At 33.5% G+C, this 18,604-nt stretch overlaps 2 protein-coding genes across 2 annotated transcripts in view; one reads left to right on the top strand and one right to left on the bottom strand.

Annotated features, from left to right (window-relative positions):
* LOC134535976 (adenylosuccinate synthetase) overlaps positions 1 to 13,639 on the bottom strand; it is a 37,132-nt gene extending 23,493 nt beyond the window's left edge. The window contains exon 1 of the mRNA XM_063375444.1: positions 13,350 to 13,639. Coding sequence (XP_063231514.1) covers positions 13,350 to 13,526 — 177 coding nt within the window. The 5' untranslated portion in view covers positions 13,527 to 13,639. The remainder of the gene's footprint in view (positions 1 to 13,349) is intronic.
* A 349-nt stretch (positions 13,640 to 13,988) lies between these two features.
* On the top strand, positions 13,989 to 17,839 carry LOC134535977 (26S proteasome non-ATPase regulatory subunit 9). The gene is made up of 4 exons (XM_063375445.1): positions 13,989 to 14,233; positions 15,268 to 15,367; positions 16,039 to 16,217; positions 17,241 to 17,839. Exons 1-4 carry the CDS (start codon positions 14,123 to 14,125, stop codon positions 17,466 to 17,468), a joined length of 618 nt encoding a protein of 205 aa, XP_063231515.1. The 5' UTR covers positions 13,989 to 14,122; the 3' UTR covers positions 17,469 to 17,839.
* The last annotated feature ends 765 nt before the right edge of the window (positions 17,840 to 18,604 follow it).

An 18,604-nucleotide genomic window follows, 5' to 3' on the forward strand; every position in this document is an offset into this window, starting at 1 on the left:
TATTAGATATTAATGTATGAAACAGGAATTGGTACATGTGATTTGTATTTTTACAGTAGAAATGATGTATGCAAAACATTAGAAAAGGACTTAACGTATGGTGAGAACTGCATTGATAAAATATAACTATTTTATTTTACTAACTACTAACCTACATTTGTTTTAGTTAATATAAAATAATCAAAGAAACAATCATAAAAAATGCCATTTATCACAGATTTTAAGTCACTTGTGTTTTATCTGTTTTCGTCAGGCTTTGTTTTTTTCTTTTTATCTAACTTGTCTTCACTAATAAAATATAACATTTATTTAATACATGTATTACATTAGAATATTTAAATTGTTGAAACCTGTTTTATGTGATTTTTTTTAATAATTTCAAATTTACTAAAAACAACAAATATGAACAAGATTGTCAATATATGGGAGCAGTTCCAACTGATAGTTTGTACCTGTCCCCACGAATTCGAGCACTGGCAATACTTTAAGTAGTTTTCACTTCTTCAGCTGTTAATTTTCCATCATGAAGATGTAGTGCTGTTACAACAATGACCCCTTTGTTGGAGAAGCTTGTTTTATTTCCTGGAAAAACTTTGACAGCCATGAACTCATCGCCACTTTATAATAGTCAATAACCCACAATCATTTGTAATGAATGTGTGACCTGATCTTCTACCGAGGCATTTAGAAAAAAACTAAATCACAACCAATTGTTTTATTAACACCTGTTTGTATTGCAACTTAGTTTTTTTGTAATAAAATCACTCATAAAACTTTCATAACCTATTATATATATATATATATATATATATATATATATATATATACACACACACACACACACATATATATATATATATATCTCTTTACTGTTTATGTATATAACACAAAAATTAAACTTCTAGCGGGTGGAATGAAAAATCTGTGACCTAATTCATTCCTAAATGATAAAAATACAATAGGACTTATTTAGAACCTTGAACTGACATGGAACAGTAAGCACAGCTCTGAGGCATGAAAAAGGTTAAAAGCCAGTAGACACAAAATAACTTTTTTGGAATACTTTGTTGAACAAATTAAATTTTTAAGCAGTTACTATTTAAATAGGCTAAATGTGCATTAGTAATGACAATCAGAAAATATCGACAAGGCTGTATATGACACAGAAGGTGGTTAGGTAGGAACTCGAGAGAGCACAAAAATGTTTAAGGTTATGTTCACTAAACTGTCTGCGTAGGTTGAAGACATTTAATTATGAATATCAGAGCACATAACAAAGCATAAAGTTACAAGTTTCATACAATAATTACACTCAAGTAATACCTACAAACTTAGTAGCCTACCTCAGTAGCACTGCTTTTTAGCTTCTTGACAAATGTGTGCATATTCAATCATCTCTACTCTTGAAAAAAAAAAAAAAAAACCATTACGTGACTAAAATTTAGTTTTTTTCCCCTTTATTTTATATGTCCTGTCACCTTTAATATCTGCACTATTGATATCGGATGAACATTAATTGGGTGAGTCAATTTCTATTTGAATAATACCTCAATAGCTTATTTTGTTATTTTCAATTTAGGCAGGTATAATTTAAGATAATTATATAATTACTGATTTTAAATGTGCTGCTGATGGAACCAATACTTGATGGTGTCATGTTGAGTTACAGCTAATTATGGTAAAAAAAAAAAAAAAAAGATTGTTGTTGAACTTTGCCAGACTACCCCCGTGTGTAAACCACAAACCTGAAACGTAATGTGATATTTGAAAGTTTGTTGCAGAGAGAGGAAGTAACCCAATGAAAAATTTATAGACATATGCCTTGCACAGTATTTGTCTGTAGCAGAAAAAACCATGACTGCAATAGCCTTCCGTAAAAAAAAGGTGAATAGAAACAGACTGCTTAAAGGACTTAAAGGATCTTATAAAGGTAATTCTTCGGTAAAAATATTTTATATTGAGTAAGTTTTTTAACCAATTTTATTTACAGTGCCTGTACCACCCACTGCTTCACTCGTTCAAATATCAGGATAGTACTCAATTGTTGCAATTTAAGAAGAAAAGTTAGTGATTAATTCCAAATATCTTTATAACAAGTTAAAACCAGCCCGGCTAAAAGCAGTCTGATATAAACATGGAGACAACAGTCACTGGAGCTGTTTTATTTTGCTCAACAGACGAAGAAAAATGTGCATATTGACGAAAATGTTCAATATTTCTGATAATTTATTCTTAACTCAAAACATTACTGACATACTTTTCACAACAATCCAAAATATTATTGAAGTGAAATTCATTCTTTCATATATTGACTATAACATTTTTTATAACTTAGTAACATGCACCCTGACCACCTTGATCTGCCATAAAAAGAACAAAGCACAAGCCAAAACAAATACATGACAATCCCTTCACAAAATACACAGCTGAGGACTACCCCATTGGTCATTAGCTCTAATTGGCTATTTCCAGTCCATGAAAGCCTCATCACGCGAGGTTTCCCCTCGGAAAAATGCCTTCCTATTTGCAAAACAAAAATATCTCTACAGAAAAAAAAATTACTTTCCAGAGTAAAGTCATTACCAAGGGTCTGGGCTACCATTTCTGTCCCTCTCTAGCATTCGTGGATACACCCGTTCTCTGTCTCACTCACAAACTGGATAATTTAATACTATCATTCCCCTAGCACTGCAAAATAAGAAGATTTATATTTTAACTGTAACTGCTAACAAAATATGTTTTATACAATGATACTATAAACACACAATGAAATAAAATATTATTTCATAAAAATGTGTTTTCTTAAAAAAAAAAAGGTTGCAAGAAACCTCAAAAGATTTTTTGAGCCAATTGTTTGTGTTCACCTCGTTTTACAGCACACAAATTATATTTCACTGTGACGTTAAGGAAATAAGTTTGGTAAACACGCAATAAAATTTCACTTTCAGCAGTCTCTGTGGTTTGTTTTCCTGGCCATGTTTAAATGTGTGTTACGAACGATGGGGAAAATATCACTGTTAGTGTCTGCTTAATTTCTGCTATGCTTAACACAGTTTGAATTCTTTAAATTGTTTGAAGTCAGACCAAATTCTCCAAGTCCTTTGGTGGTGCAAGACAAAAAAGAGATACAATAAAATGGCCACACAATCTGCTGTGCTGAGCCTCCGACGGCACAATGTGGGTCGGGCTGGCCGCTGGCCTCAGGCCACGAGATCGGAGCTGCAAAAATAACTCCCACACCTCGCCGCGCGCAAGAAGGGACCAAGCGGCGGGGTGGCATGTCAAGAAAGCTCCTGGCCCAGGGAAGGGTCCCTCGCGCCACTCTAGAGCGAAGGGGCGGCCCCGGGGGCTCCGAGGAGAGGAGTCTGCCAAGACACGTAACAATGGCTGGGTTGAGGAGAGGTGCGAGGATAGAGCTGTCACGTTCCTCCCCCAAAGTTTACTAACACTCCTTCACGCAGAGCAATCTGTCGCACTCTTTTAACTTGCATTTACAAATAACAATATCCACGGCCATACTTTTCTTTACTCTCAACTTGAAATGAAAATCTTAAAATTTATCGCTCAAAATGGAAACTTTACCCTAACTATATTTTTATATCACCCTTCTAGCTAATTATGCACTGTTTAATGTGTATAGGATAAAATTAAATTTTTAAATTTTCTTAGTACATATATTTTTATTCAAGCATACCTATAATTCTTGAAGTGTGTTTTTTTAAATTCAAATATCTCAAAATACATTTGTTCTTAGTAAGTATATAAACTATATACATTTTTTGTAAAATTAATTTTTTAGAGCAATAAGTAAGTATTTGTATTTGGCCAATATAATATTAGGAAACCAAGTACCATAAAAATTATTTTTATATACTAAATATTAAAGAGAAACAATTAATCAAATTTAAATGAAGGTTAAAAATAATACTATGCTTTATTGTATCAGGGATAAATACTTCAAATCCTTTAAAAAAATTTAATTTTTGCCTTATAAATAGTAAAAATTAAAACTAAGTTTTACACTTTTTGAAGTAATGCCTATTTTGGGGCAATTACTGTAAAATTCATAATTTAGGGCCAAGGCTTTAAAATACATACAACAAAAGTCATTTACAATTACTTTCATAGTTTACGAAATGTGGTTTTTTTCCAATTTAACATGCACTATAATATAATTATGTACTGTAATTTGTTTAATTATTAATGGTTGATGTAAAATTCACAAATAAGTAAAACTAATTTACATAAACTGGTGTTCTGAGTATGAACAATAATTAAATCACCATCTTGGTTCTTGAAAGTGTAGCAAATTTTGTATGCGACGTAATATGTTCTTTAAAACCATCACAAAAAAGGATAACATTTGGTATATTAGTGAAGCCACCTTATTTGGGGAAAAATCCACACAACTTATGTCAAATGATCTAAGTACCTGCACCATGTAAAATAGAACACCTGCTTGTAATGATTTTTCAAGTGATTTTGCATACAAGTTCATCGCACAATGTATACTCTGAATCAAAACTGGAGCAATTTAATTAACTTCCCTGTACAGTAGCCTGAAATTCTACCACTGAACCTGTGGGTCACATTACAATCTGTAACGTAACACCAAATCTTTATATATATATATATATATATATATATATATATATATACACACACACACACACACACACACACATACACACACACACACACATCAAAATTTAACTAAAAAAAATATTGATATTTAACAAAAAGTGTAAAGCCTGTAGAAAACTACTAAAACTTATTTCCCCAGACATTTTTGCAAACTCTCATAGATGTGGACATACATGTACAAATGTACAAATACACCTTCATTTGTTAATCCATCCATTCGCTCACTCACTCTCCCGCTGTAAAAATAGCAGATAGCAGAGTTCTTAAAAGCCAGAGCACAAGTGTGCCAAGGTCACCAGTGCTGCCTGGTCACGGCTGCCAATTGTCAAGCGAAGGTGCCCTTCGGGTCAAACCAGCCATCTACCGTCGCAGCGCGGTCTACAGAACAGCCACTAATTGCAGGGCTGGGGACCGTATACCACAGCAGGATATAAATTCCCCCCCCCCCTCTACCACCCCTTGTAAATTCTCCTCTGGGATGGACAAATTAACCTAATATTGATTAGCAAACTTTTATAAGTTCTGTCATGCGATTCCGGGCAGATACAGAGACGTCCCGGCCCGCTTGGCAAAAGACTAGCTCAAGATTGTATCAGCCATGCAACCCTGACAAGTCACGAAACACAACTTCAACACGCAATACAAAAAAATTATAACTACGCAAAAATTTAAAAATATATAAAAGCAAAGATATACATGTCAGAAATTTTTAGTACATTTCAGTACTTAAAACAGATAATTTATATTAAATAACAATAACTCTATAGGTTCCTCAGTGCAAAAAAGAGTACATTCCTATTAGAAAACCAAAATCTTCAATCATAATCTGATAATCAAGCACTATTAGGCAATTAATTAAAAATGCAAAAAATTTGAGATACATAATTTTCAAGCTACAGAACTAAATGCCATTAAACACTTTTTATTCCACTTCTGGTAAAATTACCAACTATGTACCCTACAACTTGGATAATATGTGGTTAATTACAACTTATATCAACTAAGTTATTCACGTGTCAACTCAAAATCAGGTGAACAAGGTATAACATTTTCTTCTATTTAATCAAAATAAAAACACTATATCAACTTGTATATTACAACTCAGTTTGAAACAGTTAAGTTTGTTTGAAAATATAAGTGAAAATTTCAACACAGCCTATCTAGTTAATCCAGAGTCCCATACTGAAACACCTCAAGGACACTATTTCCATTAAAATCTAGAACATATTACACTGTGTATTTTGCATTGTATCAAATACCTACAACTACTCAAACAAAATGACAAATGTAAAACTGAGCAGCATCAAAGTTAAATCTATGAATAACATTCTTGTCTCGTAGAAAACCAGGGTTGGAATAAAAAAACAAGTTTTTTTACATTAGTTATTTTGATTCTCCGCATGTTCAAATGAAAGCCATACATGATCCCACTTTCTCACGCTGAACCAGAAAAGTTATAACATCAAAGAACTGAAGACCAGAAAAACTGCACATCTGAATGGGACTTGACCACAAAGCGGATTTACAGTATACCAATCCCTCACTTAGAACGTCTTCAAATTGCACGATGTTAATTTTACTGTCCCAGTCCTGAATAGCACGTCTGTAAAATTCAGCACAAATTTGGCCTAGGAAAAAAAAAAAAAGTAAGGCATGATGCCTTGAAGTCTGCTTCAACTTGGTAAACATGTGCTGTGGCATACAGTAAGCTATACAAGAGGGGAAAGAGAAGTACACGTAGGTGACTATGCTATCAGCTGTTGTACAAACATCAGCTAAGGCAAGTTCAGTTGCGGCTATGGAGTGTGAAAGACCAAATGTTTTAACGTCCACGCGTATGCCGCCGGGCAGAAGTGTTGTTGCCCGGCCACAGATTGGGCCGTGATAATCTTGTCTAGCCAGTGACAGGGAACTCGCATGCACAAACACAAAGCAACATCTGAACATTCGTCTACTGGTAACTGTACGTGCACAAATACCTGCAGTTGGAATCATATTGGAATCACAACTTCCAAATGAGAGCGTAATTCAACGTGTTCAAGTATTTGAGACAAAACTAGAAGTATTTCAGTGTGCAGAATGTTCATGAAGGCCACACTTATGTTGGTCACACTTTAGTTTCAAGCAAGTCAACTGTGCCCACAATCATATGAAATACAAACTATCAAAATTTTATTATAAGTATGAATCAGTTGGTTGTACTAGTGGGAATATATTTTACATTAGATACTAGAACAGAAATTAACAGATAATTCATATGGATAAGTTTGTTAAATAAATGGTGCAATGAAAAACAAATCAAGGGCCTGACAGGATTGGTGTGACCAAGCAGTGATAACGTGAGTAAACATTTTAAGTTTTAAAAAATTAGAATGTAAATATCCTGACAGTAATATCAGTTTCACTGCCAGTAAAAGATGATTTGGAAAGTTCGTGGAAAGGTACGAACGTGATATGAAGGTCACGCCCGGGCAAGCAAGCCAATCAGTCGACTGACGATAAGTACACTCACTACCTATCTCCCATTACGCGGTGTCGTATTTGTCATACAAAGTATTTTATGGTAGGCTTATGAAGATAAATGATGTGACACATTTATCGTTGAGTGTTATTGTACGCACTTATATTACATAAAGATATTTCCCTACACATTTAGGAACATTAAGTTAATTAGCCTTGCTATTTATGGCTAATAATGCTTCAGAATACGCTAATTCAAATATTTAGGAATGCATTAGTCATGCTAAGTGAGGGATTGGTGTAGAGTCAGGGATATCCCACAGAATAGGAATTTTTTTTAAATAATAAATTTATTTATTTCCTCTTTTTAACATTTTGACTATAATTTACTAATTTATTTAATTTTAGAGGAGCATTTAGCTGGGTATAATTTACAACTTATTCAGATAATTTAAATGATAAGATCTTGATTAGTATATAATTATTTGTTCCCATAAATCACAAAAAAACATTAAAGTGCAAACTATTAATGTTATTAGAGTGGAATTAGGCCTTTCATTTAAGTTTTATTAAAATATTCTATTTAAAAATACATTTTAAAACTCTACTGACATTTTTTTCTTTTGTAATACAAGGTTTCATCAATTTCAACACAGAGGCCATTTCCTCTGATTTGAGTTTCTTCATATTGGATTCACCCCACCCAAACCTCATGCATATAATTATTGCTGTATTCAACGAAAGCCTCAATGCATATTTTCAACTCTTTTTTACAAAATGATGCATTTGTCAGTTCTTTTGACAAACTGTATAAACACAACACAATCGTCGCCAATGATAATTTAGATCCTTCCAGTCAGTTTCCTTTCCGAACACTACATTCACAACATTTCATCATGTATCTCCATTTTGTGACTTTTCCAAATGACAAGTATATTTTATGGTTATTAATTCAGAAATTTTCAGAAAGAACTATCCCATTGCATTGAAAAACAATCACTGCTTGTTTTTCATCTGTAATAAGTCTACACAATTTTCTAAAATTAAAAATTTCACTCACTGTCACTGAAATACAGAAACACCTCGACATTCAGAACTATGGATTGTAATGTTATCAATAAAAACAGCAATAACTGATTGGAAGGGAATTTCAATATATTTTTCAGGTGGGAATATAACAGATAAGTACCTACTGTAAAACCTATTCAAAATAAATCTCAATATCCAGCTAGGCAAGGCTGCTAAGAGCAGCAAATGTGATTTTTAGTGATTTTAAAATATTTTTATGGCTGTTTTTAAGCACTAAGATATTCAAAGAAGTTTTGTAGTTTTCAAAAAAAAAAAATTCCTGTTTGTAAGTAATGCAATATTTTTAAACATTTTGTGAAAACATTTTGCAATTAATTTCTTTTTGATATCAGGTATATATGTACGTTCATTATTCCAAACATTTTTCTACCTCAGAGTAGTATTTTCCATTTTTAAAGTTCTTACAAATTAGAATGTTCAGAGATTTTGAAATATAGTAAATTTATTTTTGACTTTCAGATTTCCTGAATTGATGAGGGCTGGATATTAAAAGATATGAGTTTTTATTTTACTTTTACTACAAATTGGCAGTTCTACTTGTACACTTTTTTTGTAGAATATGTTTTGAAATCCAACTGCTACAAACTTGCCATTCCAAGATGTTCCATGCAAACAATTTTCCTTTATTTCTTACAGGTACCCAACAGAAAATCAACATAATTAACAAAACTAAAATTGTTTTAAGAAACTTACGTACACCACATCTGTACAAAATAACACTCCTCTGAGTGGCTATAAGCAACAGCCAACATTATACATTAAAAAAAATCCAGCTCAAACACAATAGAATTTTAGCTCGTTACAGTGATTAACACTGGGGCTCAAACGCAATGTTGATTTTTATTTTTTTCATCAGTAGTACTTTCATTTAAGGACTATTTCTACAATTTCAACCAGGGTTGAAAAGAAAAGGAAAAAAAAAATTTTTTTTTGTTGAAACCAGATTTTTTTTTAATGTTAGTTATTTGAATTCTCAGCATGTTAAAATGAAATCCACACAACAAACATTCCGCTTTCTGCCACTCATGCTGAACCAGAAAAGTTACAACAACTAAGAACTTAAGTCCTAGTGTTACTGGGACAACCACAGAAAGGGTATTTCCCCACAGGAAGAGTATACTCCATAGAATGGATGTTTCCCACAGAAGAGATTTACACTCAGGGATTTCCCACAATATATATATTTTTTTTAATAATAAATTTATTTGTTTTATCCTTTATTTTACACTTTGTCCACAATTTACTAATTAATTTAATTTTAGAGAAGTATTTAGCTGGATATAATTTAGAACTTATTCAGATAATTTAAATCTTGATTAGTACCTATATAATTATTTGTTCCAGTAAATCACAAAAAAACTAGTGTTGCTATTAAAGTGGAATCAGCCCTGTCATTAAAAAAAATAATTAAGATATTCTATTTAAAAAAATATTATTTAAAAACCTTTTTTTATAAAAACCACTTGGTTAAAATCAGCCAACACTGATATACCTCACTTGCATTTGATGTTCTGCCACAAATATTTTTAACAGATATTCTCTTAGTGTAATAACATTGGTGTAAAAAGGTGTGAAAAGTCTTTGTAATTATCATTACTTGCATGATATTTTAGACCCATGATATTAATAAGTGAATATATATTTTTTAAAAATATTTGAGGCAGAAACGGCAAAAACAAAAGCAAGGGAGGTTCTGAGTTAAATTTTAGAAAAGGCTGAAAATGATAATTCCACTGTTTTTCTTTGGGTATTAAAATGTTGGTACACAATATTGTAAGTAAGATAGGTAGGTGCTGAGAGCCTTAATATTTAATATTCCACCACAAAATTACAGAGTCGCTACTTAGAAACTGACAGAGGCACATTGCTGACTCAAAGATGCACATCAGTTCGGTGTCTCACACGCAAAGAGGCGTGTGATACACGAGCCAGTGATGCCCTTACAAACCTCTGTGCTTCTAGAACTTGTGTCTGGCCAGATGGACCCTTAAGAGTAAAGCTGGACTCAAATGATCCATCGTGTCTGTCCATCTGCAGTCTATCCCTCCGTCAACAAGTCGAGCGATTGGTAAATATGTACAGTCGCGGTAGATGCCAAAAAAATGCTAAAAATCTGAAAATACTTTTATTCTGTGCCCTTGCACTTCCTCTTTTCAAAACAACCGGCGGAGGTAAGAAATTCCAAATACTTTAGGAGATATCGAATTTTTAAATTTCATCATATGTAGAGTCGCTGTAGATGCCAAAAAAAAAATGCTAAAAATCTGAAAATACTTTTATTCTGTGCTCTTTCACTTCCTCTTTTCAAATCAGCCGGCGGAGGTAAGAAATTCCAAATACTTTAGGAGATATCGAATTTTTTAATTTTCATCACAATACCTGCGTAGTATGCGGCGATCACCATTGTTTCTTGTCATAGATGATAAGGTTTCTTGTTTACGAGTATCATGTTTCTTATTGGACAATTTTGTCACGTGACTGTTCCGTGATTGGCCAGTATTCAAATGAACCAATAGGTGATTATTTATTCCGTGATTGGTCAGTATTCAAATGAACCAATACGTGATTATTTATTCATTTATTGTTCAATACGATGTTTAATTAATCGGTCAACTTCTGCCATTTGATCAATCAATGTTGTAGTCGTTCTGGGGAATCATCTATCATTATTTTGATATATTCTGTCTTTCAAATGGCCTGTGTTTCTGGGAATAGTCAGCTATGCAGCGGGTGTTCCTTGAATGTATTCGATTTTGTGCATTTGTGTGATGATTGGAAATTGTTGTTTGAATATTTAGTTGATCATGGAGTTTTGAGTTCTGAGGTAAAGTGCGACCAATGTGGGACGGTAATTGAGTTGCCCGAGGACAGCGGATTTTTTCAATGTCACCGGTCAACAATAACCCGTGCCAATAAAAAAGTTAAAAGGGTACCTTGTTGTTTCAAAAAATCATTCAGGAACGGCACGTGGTTCTCCAAAAGTAATCTTTCGATTGAAACTATTTTGAAGATAACTTATTTTTTTTTAACAGTTCATCACCCTAATACAGTATTTATTTAGTTCAATTGTAATGTCAGCTTGAAAACCGTCGTAGATTGGACGACCTTTTGTAGGGAAGTTTTAATTAAGTGGAGTTTGGAAGTAAATGTAGGGAAATTGGGTGGGCCGGGCAAAGTTGTCGAAAATGATGAAGCTAAAATTGGCAAACGTAAGAATAATAAGGGGCGAGTCATTCAGGGTCAGTGGGTTTTTGGCGGTATTGAGAGAAATAGTGATAACATTTTTCTCATTCCTGTCAAAGATCGTACTAGCAGAACACTCTTGCGCGTGATCAAGAAGTACATTTCGCCTGGAACGACAATTATAAGCGACTGTTGGTGTGCTTATAATTGTCTTTCACAGCATGATTATCTTCACCTGAAGGTAAATCATAGTATGAACTTTGTTGATCCCGACACAAGGGCGAACACCCAAAGAATAGAGACACTTTGGCGGGAAGTAAGGCAGAATGTACCACGATATGGTCGACGAGTTAACCACTACGTCGGGTACCTTGCGGAATTCATGTTCCGTCGGAGGTATCGCGACGTAGGTGAACGACTACATCATTTCCTTATAGTGGCAAAGGAAATGTACCCGCCTCCAACTTAGGTGAGTTTTTAACGTTTCTAATTTTAAAGTATTATTTTTTTATTTGGATTTTGTTGCGCAAGTAATAAGTAAAAAAAAATTACGTGAGTTGTTAGTGTTCATCATTTGTCCGGGTTTTAGTTACATTATAAATAATTTAAAACTAAAGAACCATTAAATTAAATTCACATTATTTTTAATGTCCACTTAGTTTGAAAGTATTTATAATGTAACTGACCTGACCTAATTGACCATTTTATTTATTACGCATTCACTAACACACGTCAAAATAAAAAATGGCGACGTTCGAATGGTTAAACGGGCGTTGTATTACTAAATTAAAAAATTCGATATCTCCTAAAGTATTTGGAATTTCTTATCTCCGCCGGTTGATTTGAAAAGAGGAAGTGAAAGAGCATAGAATAAAAGTATTTTAGGTTTTTAGCATTTTTTTTTGGCATCTACCGCGACTCTACATATGATGAAATTAAAAAATTCGATATCTCCTAAAGTATTTGGAATTTATCTCCGCCGGTTGATTTGAAAAGAGGAAGTGAAAGAGCATAGAATAAAAGTATTTTCGGATTTGTAGCATTTTTTTTTGGCATCTACCGCGACTGTACATATTTACCGAGCGATTCACAATGATCCATACACCCAACACAATATTTTTCTACTTGGATGCTGACAACCACTATTCAGGATAATATTTTTGAGGAAACTTATCTTGTGAAGGTTTACCAGTTTGACGATGATGTAAGCTAAGCACTTGTAAATGATAAAACCAACTCTAAAATATTTTATTATATATATATATATTTTTAGTTACTGTGCATTATTAATTACTTTTGTGTCTCAAAACAAATTTTGATTCAAATATCAAACTTAAAACTTGTTCAGAAGTTAAAACATGTTATGGTAACAACTTAACAAATATAGGTACACAATAAAAAACCTTTTAAAATAAAGACAATGTTATGGATTAAGTCAAACATTAATAATACATATGTTTGAGAAATTCAATTTCTGTGTAGCAATGGTGGTCACCAAAGCGACCTCGAGTCCAATATTCGATGCTCACACCTGGATTTTACGCAAGTGGGAATGTTGCAGTGGGTCCTGTGGGTTTTCTCGGGGCATTCCCGTTTTTCCACACCATTCATTTATTCAAAGCTTCATTCTCATTTCATTACATCTCGTCTCTAATGACTTCAGTGTAACACAAACGATTAAATTCTAAAACATATTTTTGGAATAATTCTGCATAGCAGCTGCTTCTGGAAAATACAGAAAACGAATAGCCCCTAAAAAGTACAATTTTCGTTTCAAGATTCTAGTCGAACACAAAACTACCGTGTGTTAAATACCAATCTTAACCACATCGACTATTAGCTACGTGTTATAGTAATAAACCCTTAAAAATGACACCCATGTAATCCTAAAATAAAAGCAAGTTGTAAAACGCTAATGTACTTGAAATAATGGATATTTAAAATACCGATGGCAAAGAGTAACATTAATTTACCTGGCATCTGCAGACGATGTCAGCTTCCGTAGCCAACATATCTACAACCTTTCCTTTTCCTTCATCGCCCCACTGCGCTCCTAAAACTACTGTTGCTTTAGCTGCACTGTCTCGACGAACTTTTTTACGAGGCGACGTTACTGCTAGTCCATTCATTTTCGCTACACCCCCTGCCATGTCCTTTCGTTTCCCGATCCACCTCCAGCGAAAGCCAAAGCACACAATAAACTTATTGTTGCGAAATCCGGTCAGGAAGGGGGAGCAGTTTTATAACAAGTGCACCAATACCCAGCATGATTTCCCTCACTATTCTAAACTTAAAGACAGCACTGCCACTGCGTACCAAATAGCAAAAAGAGTTTTTTTAAACTAAAACTTTTTTTCTGATCTCAAGAAAGCTATTCCGTATTTAACTAAAATATTTAACTTCCTGGTGAAGTAGAATACGAACATAATGATAAGACACAAAATCTTACTCAGAAATTCTGAAAAATAACAAGTGTTTTGTCAAGAAATTTTAATTATAATTTTAATTAAATTTATATTATAAAAGGTACTTTTTTATGTATTTATATTTAGTTAATACGTCAATGCAAATATAACACTTAAAAAATTAGGTAAAATTTAAACTTAAATGGTACCACTGTGACAATACTGCAAAAACGAAACAGCTGTTCTGTTTCGTTTGTCATCATTTGAAGGACATTTCATAAAAACTATCGATTGTTTGAAACTAAATGTAAAATAAAAATTCAAGTGAAAGTGAAGCTGTGATGGAAGAGGATTTTCATGGGGGTCCCTCAAGGGAAAGTATATTAATGCTAATGGACAGGAGAAGCGCGATTGAAAGAGAAATAGATGCAATGAGACAAATTCTACAGTCTGTAAGTTTTGTCACCTTATAAGTATAATTACTCAAAGTTTTTTATTTAAAAAAAAAGCAGCAATAAACATACCAGACATAATTTGTTTTGCAACCGTGTACTTTATATGTATAATTTTAAGTGTACATTTAATTTCATGGTTTCTATGCAAGCATACCATGTAAACGCACAATAAACTGAGTAATAAAGATCACCATTGAGTATATGATTATAGGTAATGAATAAAATGAAAATATTATTAAATATAATATATTACCTTTTACTTTATCCAGTGCTTTCTTTGACCTGCTGGCGTCTGGGACAGGCTGCTCCCCCCCCCCCCTTTTTTTTTTCTCTTTTTCTTTAGTTTCCCCTATATTATAATTGTTTACCATTTAAAACTTGTTTTAAATTGTATTTCATCTTATTCTCAATTTGTTTATGGGGTCAATGTTGGTAGCCTAGGTTTCATGCGTGGCGGGATCAAACCCATATTGTTTTCCAAGTGGGGAACATGGTGGATGTCATGGGTGTGTTCTCTGGATACTCCTGTTTCCACCACCCATTCATCAATGCTCCATTCTCATCTCCTGGTCAGAATTATTCAGAATAAAAATAAAGAATCAATAAGAGATTCAAACTCAAAGTAAAATTGATTTTTTTTTTTCCAAACCATTAAGAAGATACATTTTGGTACAAACTTCATGCTGAATAAAATACTTTAATTGAATTTAATATATTCAAAGTATCTTTGTAGTGAGTTTTTTTAAAGTTCTGATTAATTTCATGATTGTAGTTGCATTTCACTGTTTTATGTTTTTTAACTTTTATTTTGTTGTTATATGGTGCATTGATGTGCTTTTTAGTGTTATTTTCAGTTTTCTCACAATTCGCCCCATAATCTTGTCCCTAGTTACAGCTTATAGGAATTGCACATATTGCCTTGGTAATATCTACAACAAAACTTAGTGCAGACATGTTCTAACTTACATTATTGTAAAGAAATATCTTAAATGCCACCAAGGTTTCTAGTTTGTGTATATGTGTATTTTCAGAACAACATTGACATGAAGGAACCTCTTGTGGACGCTGATGGCTTTCCTCGTCAAGATATAGATGTCTATCAAGTCAGGCTCGCACGTCATCGCATCATCTGTACGGTTACTATATATATTTTTATTAAGACCTAAATATAACTGCACCATTAAGTACTTTGTTTTAAGTAGTAAGTTGAGCAAGAAAGTTTAATTTTCTCATTTAAAACAGCATGATATGTAGGTATATAATATTAAACTTCGTTCATTTTAAAATAACCTTTAAAGCCTTTTCAAAAATTCAACTTTTTGCAAGTGCATCACTTTCTGCTGGTGTTATTTAACTTTATATCTTACTGACTGTCATTATGGCATCTACATATATCATATATATATGCAGTATATTACAAAAAATATTAATATTATGGGTCTCCATAGGAACATAGTAGCAAATTAAATGCCATATTCAACAAAAAAAAAACAATCAAAATATTATTATTTTTCTACAATTTAAAATGTTTTCTCACTTTCACAATCAAATTGGATCTTAAAATTATTATCCCCCCAAATATAATTATAACATAATTTTTTCGTGAACCACCTATATAAATTGTTAAGCAAAACCAAAGTCAAACTGCTACATTAGGAAATTGGATTCAAATTCGCAATGCCCAACGTGGCCGTCAGTAGAACAATTCAACTAGGTATAGCAGTTTGTGTGTGGAGTTGGTAGAAGGCAGATGGGAAGCGAAGCGAAGCGAAGCGAAGCGAAGCCGCATCTCGTGCCCCCAGGCCTGATGAACGACCACAAGGCCCTGATGCGGCAGATAGAGCAGGGGCTGGTCACCATCCACAGCCAGATCAGGGAGTCTGGTGGGGCAGGCGTCTCCGCTGCACCCCGGCGACGGGAGAGCAGCACGCCCATCGCCAGGGTGAACTTTGTGTCCCCGGACTCGCCGGCGGAGAGAGCAGTGAGTATCTCGCGACCCTGGTGATGCTTCATGCGCCGCTGGCGACCGAATCTGCTGGTCTCGTCAACTTGGAGACGTACGAGTGCGTGTTTCCTTTAGCCGTAAGTGCAAGTGAGAGCCATTAAAAGAAATTAAATAATCTAGCTGGCCAATGTGTATATTTAATGTTCTTTGTAGAATAAAAAACAAGCACACCTTCCGCATCCTTTTACCTGATTTTACCCCATTTTGGTTTATGGTTTATAATTAGAACGTAAATACAAGCAAATGAGAATTACATGCGTAATATAATTCCATTCTTCCATAATACCCTGTTAAAATGTTTCTCAAGGTATTTTGAAATTTAAACTTATTAACAGGGAAACATTTTTACAAGGGTACAATTGTATATATCTGTAGGTCAAATAATACATTTTTTCCAACTTATTATGCAGTAAATTCTCTTAAGCAGGATTTTCATAAGAGGGCTTTACTGTAATTTAAAAGTATAACTTATGAATTTAAATCTTTAAAGAAAGAAACTTAAGTGTTTGAATTGTCTAGCACACCAGTAGTCATTCCCACTACTAGTTTCAAAGGGCTAATAAAACAGCCCTTGAGCCATGGGTTTGCTACCACCTAACTACAATGCAACTTTTTATTGCAGTGTTACTAACTTAGACTTATATGATTGATGCCACATAGATAAATTGAATAAAATTAGGATTTAACATATTTTGTGATAAATGAAAGATAAATTGTGAGATGGGTCAGTCATGTAATGCATCGGGGGTAGAGAAAACCACTGCAAAAAATCATGGTTCAACCCCACAGTGTATCAAACCTGGATCGCCTTGGTCAGATCACTTAGGAAAGAAAATATCAGGCTCTAATGATCTTGCCATTGAGTGTCATGAAACTACCAGTAAATTCAATTGTTACTTACATAATTTTTTTTTTTTTTTTAAACGATTTAAAAGTATACAACATATCATAATTTAAAACATTGTTCTTGCAGTGTTTAGTATTTTTTTTCTGCTGCAGGGATTGGTGGCAGATGACCTGATTGTGGAGTTCGGTTCGGTGAACTCGGATAACATCAAAACGCTGCAAGATGTAGCAGCTGTGGTGAAACACTCGGTGGGGCGGAGCATAAACTTACGGGTCCTTCGTGAGGACAGGCTGCTGTCTCTGACCTTGACCCCTGGCACTTGGTCGGGGCGTGGCCTCATTGGCTGCAACATCGTGCCTGTTGATTTTGTAGAACGATAACATTGTGTGCTTCTGTGTTAAGGAAGATACATAATAAGGGTAAAGCCATCTTTGTAAATCCAAGTTTTTTTTTCTTTAAAAAATAATATTAATACTGGTTATCATTATAAATTTAAAAGTGTATTATATTCACCAGGTTGATAAGGAAATAATTTATTGAAAATATATGACAGAATAAGATTTACCTCATAATTTCATGTTAGGATTAATTATCTGCCCAAACAGAGAACATGGATGCAAAATGAGAAGTGATCTAATACTAAACATGTGTACATATTAAAAATAACTAAGCATTTTATCATAATTCTCAAATGTTTCTAATGTAACACAACATATTTTTAATGAAAAATAAAAATAAAGTGTTTATTGTATGTGTTTATCTGTATTCATTCTATTCACTAATTTTTGGGATTGGTAATGACTCATGCAACCCAAAAAAAAAAAAACAGTATGTGGGTCTCAAGGATACATATTATCAGAAATGGCATTGTAATAGGGTGTGTTATACCTAGCTTATTTCACTTATTAAAGTAGACACATTTACACAAATATTTAGAACTATAAGTGAAGTTTCATTCTGTAGTTTGTTACAGGCTTTGAATATATGTATTGACATAGTAAAATTGCAGCTATCTTGATATTTAAGATTTTAAATATAAGTTAGTACAGGGGCACCAGTTAATCATACTCACTTTAAATCGTGGAAACAACTTTTAATGTGTGTAAGTCAAGTGAATCTGTTAAAATGTTGCAAACAAGTAATTTAATCTTGCACCAATGCCTGTTAACAAATCAAGTTGGTTGTTTACAGAGACTTATTTAAATATTTTGCTTTTCATAACCTGTCATAATACTTGGCCAAGATGGTTGAGTGGTCAGATCACTTGCCTCACATCAATGTAGTCTGGGTTCAATTTTTGCCAGGCCAAGCCTGGATTATTAACAACCGGTAAACGTGGACGTTGAATCAAGCCAGCGAGATTTTCTCTGGGTACTTCTGGTTTCCCCGCCAATGTGATCGGTCACTGCTTTACCTCATTAGCATTACACCTCTCATTCATCTATAATGTCCTAAATATTGACGATACAGTAAACTCTTAATTTATTCAGTCGGTAGATCTACCTTCACTAGTTTG

Source organism: Bacillus rossius, chromosome 10 (assembly GCF_032445375.1).
Source record: "Bacillus rossius redtenbacheri isolate Brsri chromosome 10, Brsri_v3, whole genome shotgun sequence".
In the NCBI taxonomy this organism is placed as follows: Eukaryota; Metazoa; Arthropoda; class Insecta; order Phasmatodea; family Bacillidae; genus Bacillus; species Bacillus rossius.